General features: G+C 54.7%; 1 protein-coding gene across 6 annotated transcripts in view; it reads left to right on the forward strand.

The window, feature by feature from the left end:
* DNMT3A (DNA methyltransferase 3 alpha) overlaps nucleotides 1-18,845 on the forward strand; it is a 106,688-nt gene that overhangs the window by 59,619 nt on the left and 28,224 nt on the right. For all 6 annotated transcript variants that reach the window (XR_007135194.1, XR_007135195.1, XM_047782509.1 and 3 more), the window contains 2 exons: nucleotides 2,483-2,526; nucleotides 2,944-3,090. Coding sequence is in view for 4 of the 6 variants with exons in the window: in XM_047782509.1 (XP_047638465.1) it covers nucleotides 2,483-2,526; nucleotides 2,944-3,090 (191 nt within the window). In the remaining 2 variants the exon portion in view is untranslated. The remainder of the gene's footprint in view (nucleotides 1-2,482; nucleotides 2,527-2,943; nucleotides 3,091-18,845) is intronic.

Below are 18,845 nucleotides of genomic sequence, written 5' to 3' on the forward strand. Positions count from 1 at the left end.
ACTTAAAGGGAATTTGGGGATGGCCCCTGGCAGAGCAGAGCCGCAGACCAACAGGTATGTGTTAGAAGCACCCTGGCCTCCCCTGCCCCCAGGACCTAGGATACCCTAAGGTCATGTGTAAGCCTGCCAGGACCACCCTGGAAGGCACACAGCCACCTGGCCCAGCCCGTGGCTCTGGGTCTGGGCCAGGAGCAGATGGACTGCAGAGGGAGTGTCGAGAGAACAGCTGACCCTCCTTGACTCAGGACAAGTGCTGCATTCTGAGGCAGCCCAGTTTGTTGTTTTGCTGGGCCAGGCTGGAAAGTGTGTGTGTGTGTGTGTGTGTGTGCGCGATATCACTCAAGTGGGCATGCGCAGAGTCTGTCAGGGAGAAAATTCCAGAAGGAAGCCAGTTGGAAACCGCATGAGGAAAAGCAATTCTGTTTGGGGGAGCATGGGGGCCAGGGAATGAGGAAGTGCGGGAACACGCATCGAGGCGGTGCGGTGTGAAAATGAAAATGAGCGAGCTGGCTGGGGAGTCAAGGGCGCTGAACCCTGGTCTCGGTTCTGGCGTGAGTTGCTCCGCTCCCTGGGCCTCAGTTTCCCCATCGATGGGCTGCACAGGTACCCCATCACCTCTCCAAGTCCCTTCAGCCCCGACTTTCTTTCATTCTAAGGAGGAGGTGATTCCCCATAAATCAAACGCCACGGAGGGTCGGGGCAGGAAGGTCCCAGGGGCCACCGGGCGCTGTGATCCGAGGGCGGGCGCCCCCTCCTGGCCGCCCAAAACCTCACGGGTGCAGCGTGCGGGGACCCCGAGGAAGGAGGGAGGCGAGGCGCGGCGCGGGTGGGAGGGGGAGCCCCGCTCCGGGAGGCCGAGAAAAAGTTGGGGAGCTGGCTCTGGTGGGACAAGAGGGCCTCAAGGAAGCTCGAGGAATAGACAGAGAAGGTCTGGGGAGACATACCTTAAAAGGCCTGCTGCCTACACGGCGCCCCCGCTTCCTCCCCGCGTCCCAGGGCCGGCTGGCCCTGCGGGGGTCCCCTCTTCCCGGCAGCAAACCCCCCCCCCGCCGCCCCCGCTGCTGGCCCTGCCTGCCGAGGCCCAGAGCAGAACCCCAGGTCTCCCGTGGTGAGAGGGGGCAAAGAAACAGCCTCTCTGGGGGCTGAGGATTCAGACTTTCAGTGCTGTGGCTGGTTTCCGCCTCAGAGCCAGGAGATGCAGGAGGGGCTGTTTTTTCCGTTTGTGGCCCTTTGTCCCCCCTTCACAGCCCCCACCCCGCCCCCAAAGCTACCATGAGCCAGCCTCAGTGACCTTGCGCTCTGGGCCCAAGCTCAGTACTCTTGGCTTCAGACAAAGGGGTTCTGGGTCCCAGGTAAGAGGAGGCTCACGCCCTCCCCTGTCCTCCAGCAGGAAGCTGGAAGGCAGAACCAGCGCCACCCCCAGCCAGGCCAGGGCTGCAGGCTGCAGACTGCAGGGCGTACTGGGCCTGGGAAGGGCATTCGAGAGGCTGGACCCTGCGAGGAGGGGGGCGGCAGGGACCAGGGTGGCCATCAGACATTCTGGAGTGTGGCTGCCCTCTTGCTTGGAGCCCAGAGGACAGGGAGAGGATAAGGTCCCCCTTAAAGAAAATACTGCTGGGGCTCAGCAACCCCACCCCTTGGGCAAGAGGGCAAGAGGAGCAGGGAAGTCCTGCCTTAGGGAAGGGAGCAAAACTCCTGTTGATTGAGCACCTGCTATATGCCAAGCCCTACTCTAGGCAGAATGTTCCTAATCCCCTGAAGCCTTTAGAAGGGTTATAAACCAGTGAGGAAAAGGCTGGGAGAAGTTAGAGAGTCACACCGAGACAGCTGGAATCCAAGTCTTCTAGAATAAAGCTAAACTTAGGGACCTGAGAACAGGATGGGAATGGGGTACAGAGGCAGATGTTCCTCACAGGAACAGAAGATTGAGAATTGCAGGAGCACCTTAGAAACCATCTCCAGCATCTTTATATTCTGGATGAGGGAATCGAGCCTCATAGAGACAAAGCTGTTTCCGCAGAGCCTTGGTCCAGTCGCCCTGTGCCCCGCCGTCCCCAGCACATCACCGCCTTACCCCACATGGGAGCAAGTGGTCCCTTCCAGGGCCAGGGAGGGCTGTGCAGTTGGGCCCGTCTGCTGGGAGGCGGCTCTGTGGACTGGGAGCAGCCGAGGGGGGCTATTTCTAGACCCCTTCCGTGCACCCGAGGCGCTCAATGGGCCAGAAACCACAGCCCTGGCTTTTCTGTTGTTGCTTCCGATCTGGGCCTCCAGGCCTGCTCCAGTCCTTTCTCTGCCCTGGCTGTGCTCCGAGTCCTCGGGGCCAGCATGCCGCCTGGCGCCTGGTGGGCCCTTAGGCTTGACATAGGAACACCTAGATGGTTGGAGAAGCCCTGTCCCCTGGCAGGGACCTCAGGCACAAGGGAGGCCTCTGAGCCGCTCCTGTAACTCCGCCGACAGTCCCTTTGTTCTTCCCTTTCCACAGGCAAAGAACAGAAGGAGACCAACATCGAATCCATGAAAATGGAGGCAAGTGTTTTCCTCACCCCCCAGGGGCTCTGTGGATCCTGATTCTAGAAGAAAGCCACCGCTCTGACCGACTGTGGCGAGAGTGTGTGAGGGGAGCCCGAGGTGGCCCCTGGCCCCTTCTTTACATGTCCCTCTGTGAGGAGCCGAGGAAGGGGTGTGGAGGTTGGAAGGTCCCCCTCGGAGACCGAGCCCCGCCCGCCCCTCCCAGTTTATGTCCTGCCCCCCACCCCGCCCCGCCCCCACCCAGCCCAGGCAGGGGCTTGGCCCGCACTCGCGGGGCTGGCATCTCTGGCCAGGAGTCAGAGCTCCTGTGTTCTGTTCGAGGTGAGTGCCTCCTCGGGGTCCCCTCCAGGAGGAAGAAGCCCTGCAGCGGGCCGTCCGTGCCCACCTTAATGCCGCTCTGTCTCTCTGTCCTAGGGCTCCCGGGGCCGGCTGCGGGGTGGCTTGGGCTGGGAGTCCAGCCTCCGCCAGCGGCCCATGCCGCGGCTCACCTTCCAGGCGGGGGACCCCTACTACATCAGCAAGCGCAAGCGGGACGAGTGGCTGGCACGCTGGAAAAGGGAGGTGAGGTGCCTTCTGGCCTGGGCCCCAGCCGGTCCCCCAGAACTGGACAACCAGGAGTTAGCTTCAGCCACCGTCTGCGGCTGTTGTCAGGCCCTGGCTGAGCCTCAGGTTCCCCTTCAGGTTAACCTCGCGCCCTTGCAGGGACCTGCTGGACCCCTAGGCAGGGACTGGTTCCTTTGTTCTTTCAACAAATGTTTATTGGACACGAGGCACGTAACTGCGCGGTGTCCCAGGCTCTGTGCACGTGTAATTCCTGCCCTCATGGAGCTGCTGTTCTGGCAGGGCAGACGGACAGAACACACGTAAACAAGGGGCTGAAAGCGAGGCTAACAGAGGCCTGCTTTATGTGGGCTGGTCAGGACAGGAGAGGCTACTGGGAGGAGGTGGCATTTCAGCTGAGCCCCAGAGGAAGAGACGAGCTGGCTCTGTGAATCGGGGGGCGTTGTGGAGAGTATTCTAGGCACAGGTAGTTATGGCCCAAGCGAGGCCCTGACTTGTTTGGCAGAGTGAAAGGCGAGTGTGGCCAGAGCGAAGTGAGCGGGGGATAAAGGGGCCAGACGAGGCTGGGAGGGAAGCGGGGTCCAGTCACACAGGGCCTTGAGATCCTGGCCAAGGACTGGATTCATGCCCAGTGTCCTGGGAGGCATGAAAGTTGCGGTGCAGAGGAATGATTCAGCGTGGAGTAAGGGGCAGCGGTGGCGACGGAGAGGAAGGCAGAGCCGGGGTGGGTTTTGGAGACAGAGTCAGCAGGGCTTGCTGATGACTGGGGGAGGGGGACTCGTGGCAGGGCTCAAGGCCGACCCCCATGGGTCTGGCCTGAACGCCAGGTGATGGGGATGCTACTTCCTCAGGTAGGAATGCGTTTGGGACGGGAGGGGATCAAGAGTTCATGCGAGATGCTGAGGTCCCTGGAGCCCGGGGCGCAGGGAGGTCTGTCCAGGCTGCAGGTGTGCAGGCGTCAGGAGCAGAGCCTGGCCTTTAAGTCCATGGTCACTGATGGCCTCACCTAGGAGCCAGGAGGGGAGAGCAGAGACAGAGTCCCAGGATTCCATCCACAGAACCCAACCCTTATGGCCACATGGAGAGGGAAGGTGGCAGGCCGGGGACTGAGCTGCCCGGGAGGAAGAGCGGGTGTCTTAGAAAGGAGGTGGTTTTCCGGAGACAGTGGCCGCCCGGCCCTGCGGGGGGCTGGATTGAGACTGGCTACCGCTCCGGCCGACCTGGAGGTAGCTGGTGATGTTTCTAAGAGAGGCTGGGGGGGCGGGCGGGTGGAAGGCAGCCCAGGGAAGGCCTCAGCGGCCAGAGGAGGGGACGGAGTGGAGACAGAGGGGCGAAACCTGGGCACCAAGCTCCGTCGTGGGGCTGCTCTGCTGGATGTTCGATGAGAGGAGAGAGAAGGCTGTAGACCCGGAAAGGAGGGGGGACCCCGGGAACTGCCACCACCTGGGGCAGTTCCCTTGCACGCTCACTTGTCTTTACCGCAGGCCTGCAAAGAAGGGAGTTATCCCAGTTCGCCTCGCGTGAGAGTGGGCTCTGGAGAAAGTTCCGAACTTTCTCTAGAAAGTTTCTCTAGGGGAGGAGGGCGGATGTTGGCTACTCGATTGTTTCCAGTGCCTTTGGGATCCAGGAAGACAGAAATTTCTCTCCTGGAAGAGCCCGGAAAAGGGATAGACTGTCTAAGGTCTGAGAGAAGAGAGGCACCTGACTCTGAGCCTGAAGTGTGGTCTTTGGGATGGAAATTCCTTCGCGGCCTGAAGCTCTTGGCTCCCTCAGGCCCCCTGTAGCCTGTGGGAGGGGCTTTTCTTTTTTAACCCCTTGTTGTGCGTGGTCCGTGCTTCTGCCCTCCCTTAGCCCTAAGGTCAGAGACTGGGTATAAGGACTTTTAGACTTGGAAAACTTCTAGAAATTTGGTGATCTTCAAACCGTGCACCCCTGAAGGAGCCAGTACAGCGGCCTACCCTCTGCTGCAATACAAAAGGCAGACTCTTCTCAGCTCACAGGGAAAAGTAACATAATAGAGAATAGATTTTTTCAATTTAAAGTTTTCCACTAAAAGTTAAAAAGATTTAAAATTACAAACCTGTTCTGACATAGAGGTAGAGAGCCTAAGATAATGAACCCCCAGGAGCTATCACCAAACTTTAACAATCATTGAAAGCTTTTCTGGAAAAAAAAAAAAAGAAAGAAACCTCAAGCATCTGCTTAGTGATGACTCAAAAGTCGTCCTTAAGTGCAACAGAAAAACTGAAAGTTGATTGAATATTTTACGGATGTGACTTGAAGTGTAGAGACCTGCACCCCAAGTACATTTTCTGCTGGTGAGCTTGTTGAACTTACTCATTCGATGATACAACTCAAGAATTCCTTGCCTTTCAGTACAAACGCTAGAACCTTTGAGCCCCTTGTGTCAGACAAGGGGGCTGGGGCTCCAGGGTCACCTGCTGGCCACAAGCTCACTCAGGGGACAGGGAAGGGGGCTGGAATGGGATTCCAGTTCGGGGCTCCCCGGACCAGCCTCAAAGACCGCACCCCCTGCCCTGGGCTCTGCTGGGGCGCCAGGGGACGGCCAGCTGCAGGTAACACTGGGGAAACCAGATAGCTCCCGGGATTCCCAAGTCCCCTAAGTCCCCCTCGGGCTAAAGGGCAGTAATTGTTGCCCTCTGCGCCTGTTTTCCAAGTGGCTTTCTTTTAGGAACAGGGAAGAAATCCGCCCTCCTCTGCTGTCTCCTCTTAGTTCTCTGGCATTTGGCCCTTTTTTTCTGAAGCTGCTGCCCTGACCTTGTGTCTAGGATTCTTCCCCTTCTCCTCCTGCATCTTCTTAGCATCCTCCTCTGTCCCTTAACTGTGGCAACCCCAGATCCCTGCCCCCGCCACCCTCAGCCAGTCTTGATCCCCTTACCACTTATGCGCTCTCATAGATCTCCTGCCCACCCCCCTCCCCCAGAAGACGCATCCCCTCCTGCCAAATCCACACTGTTTCCCAGGCAGTGCCACGGGGAGGTCCCACCAGCACTTCCAAACCTCTGAATGTGACACCTGCCTTTTAAAGTTTCTGGAGGGCACCATCATTGAGATGATGCCAGAACCCGCCCTGTCTGAGCATCATCTAAGATGCTGGAGCTCCCAGCAGCCCAGGGTATTCCTGGCTCTCCTCTGATAGGGTGAGGGATCGGCGCCTCAGGAAGAGCAGAGCCGAGGGCTTAGACTACTTCTGCATTAGCGAGAGGTAGCTTTTGGCTTTTAAAAGATGAACTTTGGAGTTCCGTCGTGGTGCAGCAGAGATGAATCTGACTAGGAACCATGAAGTTGCGGGTTTGATTCCTGGCCTCGCTCAGTGGGTTAAGGATCCGCTGTTGCTGCGGCTGTGGCGTAGACCAGCAGCTCCAGCTCCAGTTAGACCCCCTAGCCTGGGAACTTCCGTATGCCATGGGCACTGCCCTAAAAAGACATTGAATAAATGAATAAATAAATAAACACATAAATAAATAAATAAATATAGCACGAGCTTGAATTTAGGGAAGAGGGGAAGGGTCTTGCAAAAAGAGATATAGCGCACGTGCAAAGGTTTGCAGGCAGAAGCCGGCTTGGCCTTTTCAGGAACGGGAAGGTCATGGTGGGTGACGGCGCACAGAGTGCCTGTGCTGTGTGGGGCTCAGCGCAGCAGGAGTGGGGCCGGGAGGTGGGCAGGGCCAGGCCAGGGCCTGAGGGCTTGTGTTCCCTGCTGCAGAGCTTCCCCAGACCCCACCTGTGCCTGCCCCTTCCCCGGTCCTCAAGGCCCGCCTGTAGGGCCTTCTTCCCTCAAAACCCCCGTCTCGGCTTAATTTCCTTTTCCCATGCCCCCCCCCCCCCCCGGTCAGTCAGTCCGCAGCGAGGTCTGCTCTTCCCTGGCCTGTCCACCTGCCTCTCAAAACAGTGGGGAAAAAGAATTAAGACTTAAACTATCATAAAATGAATGAAATTCAAAATAAGTAGATGAGGAAAATGAGGGCATTTCCTCCTTCCCTCCTTGGCCCAGGTGGGAATTCCTGCTGGGGCTACGACGTCTGTCCCTGTTCTCTGTGCCTCTTCACAAGCCCTTTTCAGGGTTAAACGCTGCTTCAGTCCTAACCAGGCCCTGCTGTGGAAGCGGCCATTATGTCAGAAATCCTCTGGCTGTTTCTCAAGGCTCTGACCCCCACCATGGCTGCCACAGTGGCTCCGCCCCACTGGACCACCATGCTGGCCCCTGCGAGGGACCAGTCTTCCTTTTTATCCTTCCTTCCTCCCTCCCTGCCTTTGTCCCTGCTATGGTTTCCCGTATCCATTCTTCAGGGTTGAGGCCAAGCTCTGCTGCTTCCTCCAGGAAGCCCTCCAGGATTTCTCCAGCCCCCTCTGACCTCTTCCTTCCCTGCACCCCTGTAGTCCTTACTGTCAGGAGTGTTGGGTTTAGCACTCAATTACGTCGCATAGAGTATTTTCACTAACTCTTTCTTACCTGTTATGTCTTCACCCATCATGCCCGACCTGATGTTGGGCAGAGAGAACAGGCTCAATGAATACCTGCTGGTTGGCTAAGCTGTTGGGAAGTGGGGGAGTATGGGACTCCCTCTCAGGGAGCTTGTGCCCAAGCCACTGGTTTCCAGGGGTGCTGATAGGTGTACCTGGAGAATGGCATGGGGCCAGGGGACTGTGTAGACAGGCTCCCCGGGGTAAGGCGTGCCCAAGTCTTCTGTACCCTGCACTCCTGCTGTTCCCTCTGAGCCTCTGCTTGCTTGAGCCGAGAACCTTCCTTGGCCTGGCCCGGGCTCCTGCCCAGGCGGCAGGGAGGGCAGAGGCAAGGCATCCTTCCTCCCAAAGGAGGGCAGTTCCAGGTCCTCTTTCTAACTATTTTCCGAACCAGATGCCCCCGAGGGAGTGCTTGAGGCTTAGGAAGGGCTTCCCACAGGTGTTCTCTGCTAACCCTGGTTGCTGGGAGTCTGAGGCAGAAGACGTGCAGAGGCCTGGCCCAGCAGCTGGAACAGCCACGGAGCCAGAGGGCCCGGGACGCCCCATGTGTGTCACTGCTTATGCTTTTAGGGTGTAGTTACGGCCACGTGATGTTAGGATTCTCATTAATCTCTTCACTCAGCCAATTCTAAATTACATCAGGGCAAGGGTGCCATGGCCTCTAGGATCTGGTCTCTTTCCTGGCTCCCGGTCTGAAGGGAGGGGCTCGTGCAGCCTTAGACTCGTTAGATGCTTAATACATATTACATACTGACAACGAAGAATCTAGGCCCAAATATCACAGTCTTTCCTCCCTCCCTCCCCTCTCCATCCTGTACTCAGAGCACCCCCCCCACCCCCAGCAGGCAGCGCAGACATTACTTTTCCTGGAGGTGGGTCCACATGTTGACTCGGCCACTTACTGGATCTGAAGGGAGCCTTCGGAGTCACTTAACCTCCCTGAGCTGAGGTCCTTGCGCTGTGGCTAGACCTGGCTGTACCCTGCTCTCCTGGGTATGTTTCATCTTCATGAGAGCTGCACTTACTTAACAGTTTGCTTTCTGCTTCTGCCCAACCCATGCTTGATCAGTGCAGGTCCTCTGGGCACCTCTGCCCTCAGGGCTGCCATTCAGGAGGTACTGGATAAAAGTTTGCTGAATGAATGAATGAATAATTCTAATCTCAGGGTTGTGTGGGTTAATGAGGTATTCATAACATTTATAGCACAGGGGTAAAAGGTAATGGAATTTTTTTTTTTTAAGGGCCACACCCGCAGCATATGGAAGTTCTCAGGCTAGGAGTCGAATCAGGCTACAGCTGCCAGCCTACACCACAGCCACAGCCACAGCCACGCCAGATCCGAGCCATGTCTATGACCTACACCACTGCTTGCGGCAACACCGGATCCCGATCCACTGAGTGAGGCCAGGGATTGAACCCACATCCTCATGGATATTAGTCAGGTTCATTACTGCTGAGCCTTTTTTTTTTTTTTTTTTTTTTTGGTCCAAGCCTGTGGCATGCGGAAGTTCCTGGGCTAGGATCAAACCTATGCCACAGCATCGACTCCAGAGGCTGCAATGACGTTGTCGGATCCTTAACCCCCTGAGCCACAAGGCAACTCTGGAAATGGATAATTTTTAAAAATTGATTTTAGGAGTTCCCACTGTGGCACAAGGGGATTGGTGGTGTCTCTAGAGTGCTAGGACAGAGGCTCCGTCCCTGGCCGGGCCCAGGGGGTTAAGGATCTGGCATCACCGTGGCTGCAGCATAGGTTACAAGTGTGGCTCAGACCTGGCCCAGGACCTCCTTATGCTACAGGGCGGCCAAAAAAAGAAAAGAAAAGAAAACCCTTGACTTTACGTCAGTATTACACAAATACACACTTGTAAAAAACAAAACACATCCCTCCCCGGTGATTTGAATTTCTCCACCAGAGGTGCTTGATACTGTCAGTTTGGGGTAGGGATGACATGATTTTTTTCTATCTGTCTATGTATGTGTGTGGATATAAATTCTGCTTCACAGTTGCTTTTTTTTCTTTTCCTTTTTTATATAAATAGAACCACACTGTAGTTTCACTTTACAGTTTGGTGTTTCACTTACAATAAGCCTGGGCAATCAAGCCACGTAATTACTGTTCTAGTCCACCATATGGATTACCATGATTTTATTTAACCATTCACTTATTGGTGGACATTGGCGTGGTTTACAGCGTTTTACTGCATGAGCACTGCAGCAGCAAACATCCTCAGTCATGCCTCTTTGTGCTTCTGTTACTTGAAGAGAGACACCTAGAAAGAGACATGCTGGGTTGGAGGGAGTGTGTGTTTTGCATTTTATGCAGTCTGCCAAATTACCCTCCAAAAAGGGCAATGCCAATTTATGCCCCATAAACAGGGTATGAGAAGATTTTCACCTTTGCCAACATCAATATTTTGCTAATCTAATGGGTGGGAAAACGGTATCTTGTTATGATTTTAATTGGCATTTCCCAGATAATAAGTGAGGTTGGATGTCTTTTCATATGTTTATTGGCCATTTGTGCTGCTGCTTCTGTGAGCTGAGCAAATGTTGCTTCCTCTTGCTTTATAACCCTGCAGTCTCAACAGACTGTGCTTCCTGTCGGGCCTGGGAAGAACAGCCCGTGAGTGTCCAGAGGGCCACCTCCTGCTGTGTTAGATTCCATTTAATGAGCAATCCCTAAGCACCTCCTGTGCTGGGGGCAGTGGGCTGGGGGCCTTGGGAATAAGGAGATGAATTAAGTGTGATCTCGTGGGCCTTCGTACAGAGGATGTGAGAAATGGCAACGCAGGATAGACCGTCAAGGACCCACATCAGATCGTTAGCAATGTATGTGGGTAGCAGTTCTAGGGGATTCCACCTGGCAGATACTCCCTGCTTATTCACTGTATATAAACTCATGGGAACCTGAACTCTTGCAGGGTGAGCTCAAAGACAGCATCACCCTTGGAGTTCCCATCGTGGCGCAGTAGAAACAAATCTGAGTAGGAACCATGAGGGTGCGGGCTCGATCCCTGGCCTTGCTCAGTGGGTTAAGGATCCGGCGTTGCCGTGAGCTGTGGTGTAGGTCATAGATGCAGCTCAGATCCCAAACTGCTGTGTCTGTGGTGTAGGCTGGCAGCTGCAGCTTCGATTCGACCCCTAGCCTGGGAACCTCTGTATGCTGCGAGCGTGGCCCTAAAAAGCAAAATAATAATAATAATAATAATAACATCAGCCTTAAAGGAGAGGATGCCATTTGGAGCAAGTGTGACAAGTATACTCTACCAAAAGGCTGAACACATTTTAAAGGGACTCCTGCGACAGTCCATAATCAGTAGTGACCTCCAGGGATGGCCATTAGGACAGGCTGGGAAACTGTCAACCGAAAAGCGCCCCACTGTCTCTTCCGTGGACTGGCTGTGTGTGTGTGTGCACTGCAGTGTTCACCACATATGGGGGGCGCAGAGAGACAGCTCTTAGCGCATCCCCCCTTTTTAGTGGTGAGGAAACAGTAGCCATGTGGAGCCCTGATAACTTGCGCCAGGTCCGGCGGTGGCCATAGCCAAGCCTGAACTAGGTCAAAGTTGCTGGGACTTTGCTGAGCGCCTGCTTCATGCCAGGGACTTTGCCAAGAGCACTGACTTTCGCCACAGTCCTAAGAGATGCTCACGTTCATTTGCGTATCAGGATTCGTAAAATGGAAGTCACCCCAGCGGCCTGGCCCAGGTCACACCTCTGAACCTAGGTCAGGAGTTCCCACTGTAGCTCAGCAGAAACAAACCCAGCTAGGATCCATGAGGACGTAGGTTCGATCCCAGGCCTCCCTCAGTGGATTAAGGATCTGGTGTTGCTGTGAGCTGTGGTGTAGGTCGCAGACTTGGCTTGGATCCTGTGTTGCTGTGGCGTAGCTGTGGCTGGCAGCTGCAGCTCCGATTTGACCTCTAGCCTGGGAACTTCCATATGCCGGGGGTACAGCCCTAAAAAAGACACACACACACACACACACACACAAAAAAAAAAAACCCCAAAACCCCCCAATAAGCCTAGGTCAGTGTGCAGTGACAGGGAATTCCTGTCAGGGAGTCCTATCGTCCACCAGTCAGCATCCCCCAGCTCAGTTCAGTGAGCTCACCTTCCCCTAGGAAGCAGGACTTGCTGGCGTAGAAGGAAGCGCATCTCTCCCGGCCATCATGTCCTGTTTCTGCGGTGCCTCTTCTGACAGTCTGTGGCTCGCTCTTGCCCAGCAACCCTGAGAAGGGTGCGTCACTGCTCTGAAGCACTGCACACCCCCAGCCCCTGGGTCATGCTCTCTGGAGTCAGGTCATGCAAAGTTGTACTGTTTTTGTCATTTGCCAGGTATATTTTTTGCAATTACTAGAAGCACTATTTTTTTTTTTAATTCCTGTTTTAAGATTAGGAAGCTAAGACTCTGCAGGGTAAGCAGTGAAGAGCCACCTGGATATCCGTGTAGAGAGGCCGGGGGGTAACACCAGAATCCAGATCACATGCTTCGCTTCTGTTTTGCCTCCAAATGACTCCACTAGAACCGGGCCTTCCTGGTTTTTAGTCTTGGCTTCCCCTGAAACTGCAGTTTGGGCTGGGGGGGAGCCAGGCGACCCAGCCCTCTGGCCAGTGCCTTCGCACCACTGTGGCTGCATGTGTTCCAGCCCCCGGGTCTTGCCAGGTTTGTGTCCTTTTCACCCCGGACCCCCTCTCCCGCTTCCTGCTCCACTCATTTGGTCCTGAGCCCCTGCCCTGGCTTTGCTGTTTTCTCACGATCGTGTGTTTGATATCGTGGAATCAGATTATAAGTGAATGGGATGAGGTTCGGGAGGCCTGGGTTCTGGGCCCAGCCTCCGTCCTGATCAGTGTGAGGAGGCCTTTCTCCTCCTGTGCTTTAGTTTTCTCTTCTGTAAAGTGACACAAAGAGCCTGGACAACCCCTGAGATTCTCAAACTGTGTAATTTCGGGGGAGGAACACTGATATGATCAGAAGCTCTCTCTGTCTCCCACATGACCTTGGACATACATCCGAAATTAATTATTTGAGTGAATTCTCAGACCTCACAGATGTGCCTTTCCTGGAGGCACATATGTAAAGCATCCAGATAGAGGCTTAAAAAAAGACTTTCGAGAGTTCTTGTCGTGGCTCAGCAGAAATGAATTTGACTAGTATCCACGAGGACACAGGTTCAATCCCTGGCCTCGCTCAGTGGGTTAAGGATCCGGTGTTGCCATGAGCTGTGGTGTAGGTCACAGACACTTCTTGGATCTGGTGTTGCTGTGGCTGTGGTGCCGGCCGGCAGCTGCAGCTCCAATTTGACCCGTAGCCTGGAAACCTCCATGTGCCACAAATGTGGCCCTAAAGGAGGGAAAAAAAACCCAAAACTTCCATAAAATTCACATCCTGTGCCAGAGCGTAGCTTTCCTTTTCTTTTCACTGTGGTCCCCTTTTCTTTCTCTGTCCTTTCTGCCAGCATCAGAAAGGTGAGACATGAAGCTCCTCTTAACCTGGGATGCTCAGGCATGGGGTGATTGTCTGGACTGTGGAGGAGGAGCCAGTCCTCCAGAGGAAGGAGGTAATGGACTTGAGTTAGGATTTACTGAGTACACACAGCACCGCGCTGGCACTGGAGGAGACCGTTGGACACGGTCGCTGAGCCAGAGGCACGCGCGGTCTGGGCGAGGAGGCAGGCATGTTCAGTGTGAGCCCCCGTGTCAGATGGAACACGGGGCTCATTCCGTGCTCCTGGCACCAAGAGTCTGACAGGCACAAAGGAGGGCGAGAGAACTGGGGCAACTCCTGGAAAGTTTCCTGGAGGAGGTGTCCTTTGAGAATTCCAATAGGGATGCGCAAGGGAGGCCTTTCTGGGGAAGGAACCTCTAAGGGCAAGGAAAAGAAGGCCTGAAGCTTCTGGGTTGTTCAGGGAACAGCAAGAATCTGATAACTAGGGGTGGGAGTTGGTGAGGAAGTCTAAGAAGAGATAAAGCTACAAAAAGATGGTCAGATTGTCAGAGGCCTTCCTGTGTAGTGAGAAATGTCGGCGTCACTGCAGTGGGGAGCTGGAGCGCGGGAGAGCTGGCTGTGTGCTGGGGGGAAGAGCACCCCGGGCGATGGCAAGGGGGCCCAGTCCGGGGAAGGCTAGAGGAAGGACCAGTTAGGAGGGCACTGCATCTGGTTTTGACGCAGGGTCCAGGTAGTAGGAAGCAGGCTTGATAGGATTGATACTGCTTGCTTCTGGTTGGAGGGAAGGGAGGAACCCACCTGGTTTGGGCGCAGGGGTGAGGGGTCATTATCTGAGCTTGGGAATCCTAGAGGAAGAGCAGGTTGGAGGCAGGAAGGTGTAATGGACTTCTCATTTCCGTAAGGATGTGATGAGCAGAAGCTTTTCATTTTAATAAAGTCCAGTTTAACCACATTTTTCTTTTATTGGTCAGTGTGCGTGTGTGCGTGTGTGCGTGTGTGCGTGTGTGCGTGTGTGCGTGTGTGCGTGTGTGTGTGTGTGTGTGAGAGAGAGAGAGATCTCTAATAAGAGTTCTAATGAAGACCTACCCTAAGGTCATGAAAATATTTTCCTGAGGAGGAGTGGACTTGGAAGTTAGATTTTGGACAAGCTGCTTTTTTTTTTGTCTTTTTGCTATTTCTTGGGCCACTCCAGCGGCATATGGAGGTTCCCAGGCTAAGGGTCCAATTGGAGCTGTAGCTGCCGGCCTATGCCTGAGCCGCAGCAACGCAGGATCCGAGCCGCGTCTGCGACCTATACCACAGCTCCTGGCAACGCCGGATCCTTAACCCACTGAGCAAGGCCAGGGATTGAACCCGCAACCTCATGGTTCCTAGTTGGATTCGTTAACCACTGCGCCACGACGGGAACTCCAGACAAGCTGCTTTTAAGAAGCCGTCAGGGTGGCTGTCCGTGGGGAGAGGTTTAGCAGAGAGCTCTGGAACCGCCCACAGGACTCATCCACCTGGTGGGCAGGTGTGGACTGGAGAGCCAGCAGGGAAGAGCCCAAAGCACGGAGAGGAGAGCAGCTGGAAAGTAGCCTCGCGTGGAGAGGACCTGGGTAGGGAGGGCCAGGCGCCTGGGGCCTCCGGGAGCATCTGGTCAGAAGGAGTTCCAGAACCAACTGGAGGACCACTAAAGGCCACCTTTTTCACCTCTCTGGAGTTCCTTCTCTCTCTTTCTCCCTCTATCCTTCCTTCTTCCTTCTCCTTTCCTTTTTTTTTTTTTTTTTGCTTTTTTAGGGCCACACTTGTGGCATACGGAAGTTCCCAGGCTGGGGGTCGAATAGGAGCTGCAGCTGTTGTCCTACGCCACAGCCACACAATGCAGGATCCGAGCCGCACTTGTGATCTGCAGCTCATGGCAACGCCAGATCCTTAACCCAGTGAGCAAAGCCAGGGATCGAACCCGCTGAGCCACAGCTGGAACTCCATGTGGAGCCCTTTCTAATCCTTGTCAAGTCTCTGTTACACTTTCCCACACCAATTGTATGTCGTGTGTGTGTGTGTGTGTGTGTGTGTGTGAATGTTCCCATTTTTCCGATTTGCCATATTCTTTAATAACAACTCTTCAAAGACGCCATACGACTTTTTCGTCAATGAATGAATGATGGGGAGTATATTAAAAATTTTTCATTTCCAACTCGGATGGATTACGCAAAAATAGGGATAAAACAGTGCAGTCTCCTGGATAGTTAAACCTAGATACTGTTTAAAAGATGCCTTTATAAACAAAAACCAGAAACTGAGTTGGACTTGCTTTATAAATACCAAAGATGCCATCAGACATCTGTTTCTTAAAGGGTAGGTTTGTGTATTCCTCCAGCAGCATCACCTGGGCAGTGCATGAAAATGGTACATTTGGGGGTGGGGGGTGCCCATCTGAAACTAGGAAGCAGAAATTCTGGGGGGCTTCCTGAGAAACCTGATTTTCTAGTCAAGTCCTCAGAGGCTCTGGGGCTTGTGAAAGTTGGAGAGCCACCAAACTTCAGATGATTCCAAATACACCAAATCTGGCAGAGAAGAGATTTCCCCGAAAGATGTATTTATCAGTATCACCTACAACCCTGTCACCCCCATGTGGGGCCTCTTTTGTTTTAAGCACCTCTGCCTGGGCCCCTCGCTCTGGATACAGTACATCTGGAATTGAGTGATAACAGGCCCCGGCCCAGATCGCTTCGAAAGCTCTCCCCGTGATTCTAATGTACAGCGGGGTTGAGACTTGAACACCAAGCTGAGGAAGAAGTACGGGTTCTAAGGCGGCCGAGCTAGAGAACCCTTTCCAAACATGGGCGGGGGAAGGCCGGAAAGGACCTGGTACAGGAATTCAAATTTTTCCTTTGGGATGGAGATGGTAGGCGTTCCTGCTGTTTTCAGCCACGGTTTACCGCCAGGCTTGTCTGCTGGACACCTCCTGGGTCTTCTCTTTGGACCTTGAAACTTGAGAGGGTCTGCATGCCTGAATCTGAATGGTGGTCCCTGAGGCCCCTCCCTTTGACCCCTGGAGCCTGGAGATGGGGTGGGGGAAGGGAGGAGAAGGCAGCCCCGCCGGTCAGGTTTATCGGGCTCCTTTTGACCCACAACCCCCAGGTGTAAAATGAACATTTTCCCCCCTAGTCTAGTTTCTAAAGCAAAGTGACAATATCAACACGTGCTCCAGCAAACTAGTCAGAAGGTTCTTTCCACCTCTCAAATGATACGCCCTCCTGACTTCCTCTGATCATATCTGTAATATTCAGCAGATCTGTGTGGTCCCATTAGACTAAGCAACTAAGATCCAAAGAAGCTAGGCGCTTACTCAGAGTCTTGTCATCAGCTGTGATCCTTTGCTCACATCCTGCTCCTTCTGTCCTTTTTCCTGGCAAGGGGCAGGTGAGGTTCTGGGAACCTGCAGCACTGCCACCGCCACCCCTGCTTCCTGCCCAGACCCCCGCTCTCTGCTCTCAGGTGGAGCAGCGCATGCCCAGCAGCTCGGGGTTGGGGAATCAAAGTGATGGGGGCGGGAGACTTGGGTTCCTGGAGAAGCCTTCCCCTGATGGAGCCGACCCAGAGCTCTAGGGAAAGAGAAGGCAGATGGGCACAGTGAGGAAGGAGGTAGCAGCCGAGGCTCCAGGAGCCTAGTGGTGCGTCTGGCTTCCAAGCACACCCCATCAGGGAAGGGTCGTGACCGGGAGGGAATGGGGGAGCCAAGGAGGAATGGGGGGCTGCCGGGGACAGAGGCGCAAGAGAGGTGGAGAAATGAAGGGTCAGCGAGGAGGGGGCTCTCTGGATCAGGAGAATTGGTGTGAGAGAGTGGCTGGTAGAACGGGCCCAGGCTGTTAGCTGGCCTCCCTATAGCCAGTGTGCACAAGGCCGTGCTTGGGCTTCTCGTGACGCTAATGCAGTTGCACCTGCCCCCAAAGGTCTGGGAAAGCTGGAGGTTCACCCCCTCTCATCCTCCCTTCATTCTTCCTGCCTTTACTGGTCCCGGGCGCCTCAGATTTGCTTCAGCACATGAGAAAGCACCTCTGCCACATCATTTGCCATCTAATTGCATGCTGTCTTGAATGAGGGCTGCGGTTGCCTGTGCGGCGGGTCTCGGGCACACACTTAGGCTGTGAGGAACAGGGCGACAGAGGCCACGTCCTCCGCCTCCTCGGTATTTCCCCCCCACACCCTCCCCGGCCTCGCTGTGGCAGGTGCCCAGGACGCCTGGGGCTCCTGAATCCTAGTGTTGAGGTGTTTCAGGTAGGCCCAGAGGCTGGCTTTAGGGTAAAGCACAGCCTCCCAGCAGTTCTAAAACGAGACTGGCAGCGGGGGTGGCCCTGCCCCATGGCCTGTGCCTGAAGCCGCGCCCCTCTTGGGTCCAGGTTTGGGGACGGCACGCTGCAGTTGCCATGGTGACCCTCTGGCTTGCCTTCCAACGGAGGATGGATTTCTTTTTCAGCCCAGATCATCTGCCTGGGCTGCCACCATTCTGAATGCTCTGGGAACCAGCCTCCCAACCCTGCTACCTTCTACTTTCTGCCACAGGCATCGGTTTGCTGAAATGCTCAATTTTAAATCATGGTCCAGTAGCAGACAACAGTATGTTCTGGTTTGCCGGAGTGGGAGAGGTGAGCCCGGGAGAGGGGGCAGCTCACCTCAGACACGTGTGCCAAGGATCGCCCTCTGCCAAGGGTCCCTTGAGCTCTCCCTCTTCTCTCCAGGCCGCTTCCTCTTTATAATGGCTCTGCCCCTTTGGGTGAGTTCAGCCCCCTAGGACCTCAGTTTCCTCATTTGTAACAGGGACAGCCAGGGCCATTGGTCGTCCCCACACCTGGCTGGTATCAGAATTACCTAGGGAGGTTTTAATAGATTCCTGGGCCCTACCCCAAGCCAGCTGATCGCCACAGGTGAGGCCCAAGAATCTGTATTTCTTAGTTTCTAGGGCCACACCTGCGGCATATGGACGTTCCCAGGCTGGGGATCGAATCAGAGCTGCAACTGTTGGCCTACACCACGGCCACAGCAATGCCAGATCTGAGCCACAACTGCAACATACACTACAGCTCACGGCAATGCCGAACCCTTAACCCACTGAGTGAGGCCAGGGATCGAACCTGCATCCTCATGAATGCTAATCAAGTTCATTACTGCTGAGCCATGACAGGAACTCCAAGAATCTGTATTTTTTAAAAACCTCCTTGTGTGATCCTGGTTCAGAGAAACTCAAGTGAGTTTGGGATTCTCCTGGCGAGGTGATCTGTGAAGCCCTCACAGGAAGGAAAGGAAGCTCTGCCCTTTGCTGAGGACTGACTGGCCTTCTGGGGTCCCGGGAGCCTCCGAAGAGCCCCTTGTAGGTCACTCTTGTCAGGAAGCCGGTGTTTCCTGGTCATCCTGGCTAAGCCAAGACGGGGCCCCCACCTTTTCCCCACAGGAGAAGCCAGGAGAGAGAGAATGACAGGAAGAGGGGGGGTTGCTATAACAACCAGCTCCAGGCAGAGGCCTCCCTTCCAGGGGCTGGTACTTCACCCCAGCAGTGGTGGTTTCCATGGAGATGGGTTACTGAGGGACGGGGGAACATTTGCCCCACTTAGAGCATGAGTCAGAAGCTGCCAGAAGGCAGAACATCTCTAGGTGGGAGCCCTGGACCCCTGTCAACTTTGAGTCCCCCCACCGTGGCCTCTGCTCTCCGGGTGCAGGTCTGACGCGTTCTCCCTGCTTGGTTGCTCTCTCTCTGGCTGTCTCCTTAGCAACAAGTCCTGCTAACTCCTTGCTGTTGGCTCTGTGGCTATTTTTAGCTCCCTGCCAGCAGCCCAGT

Source organism: Phacochoerus africanus, chromosome 5 (assembly GCF_016906955.1).
Source record: "Phacochoerus africanus isolate WHEZ1 chromosome 5, ROS_Pafr_v1, whole genome shotgun sequence".
NCBI lineage: Eukaryota > Metazoa > Chordata > Mammalia > Artiodactyla > Suidae > Phacochoerus > Phacochoerus africanus.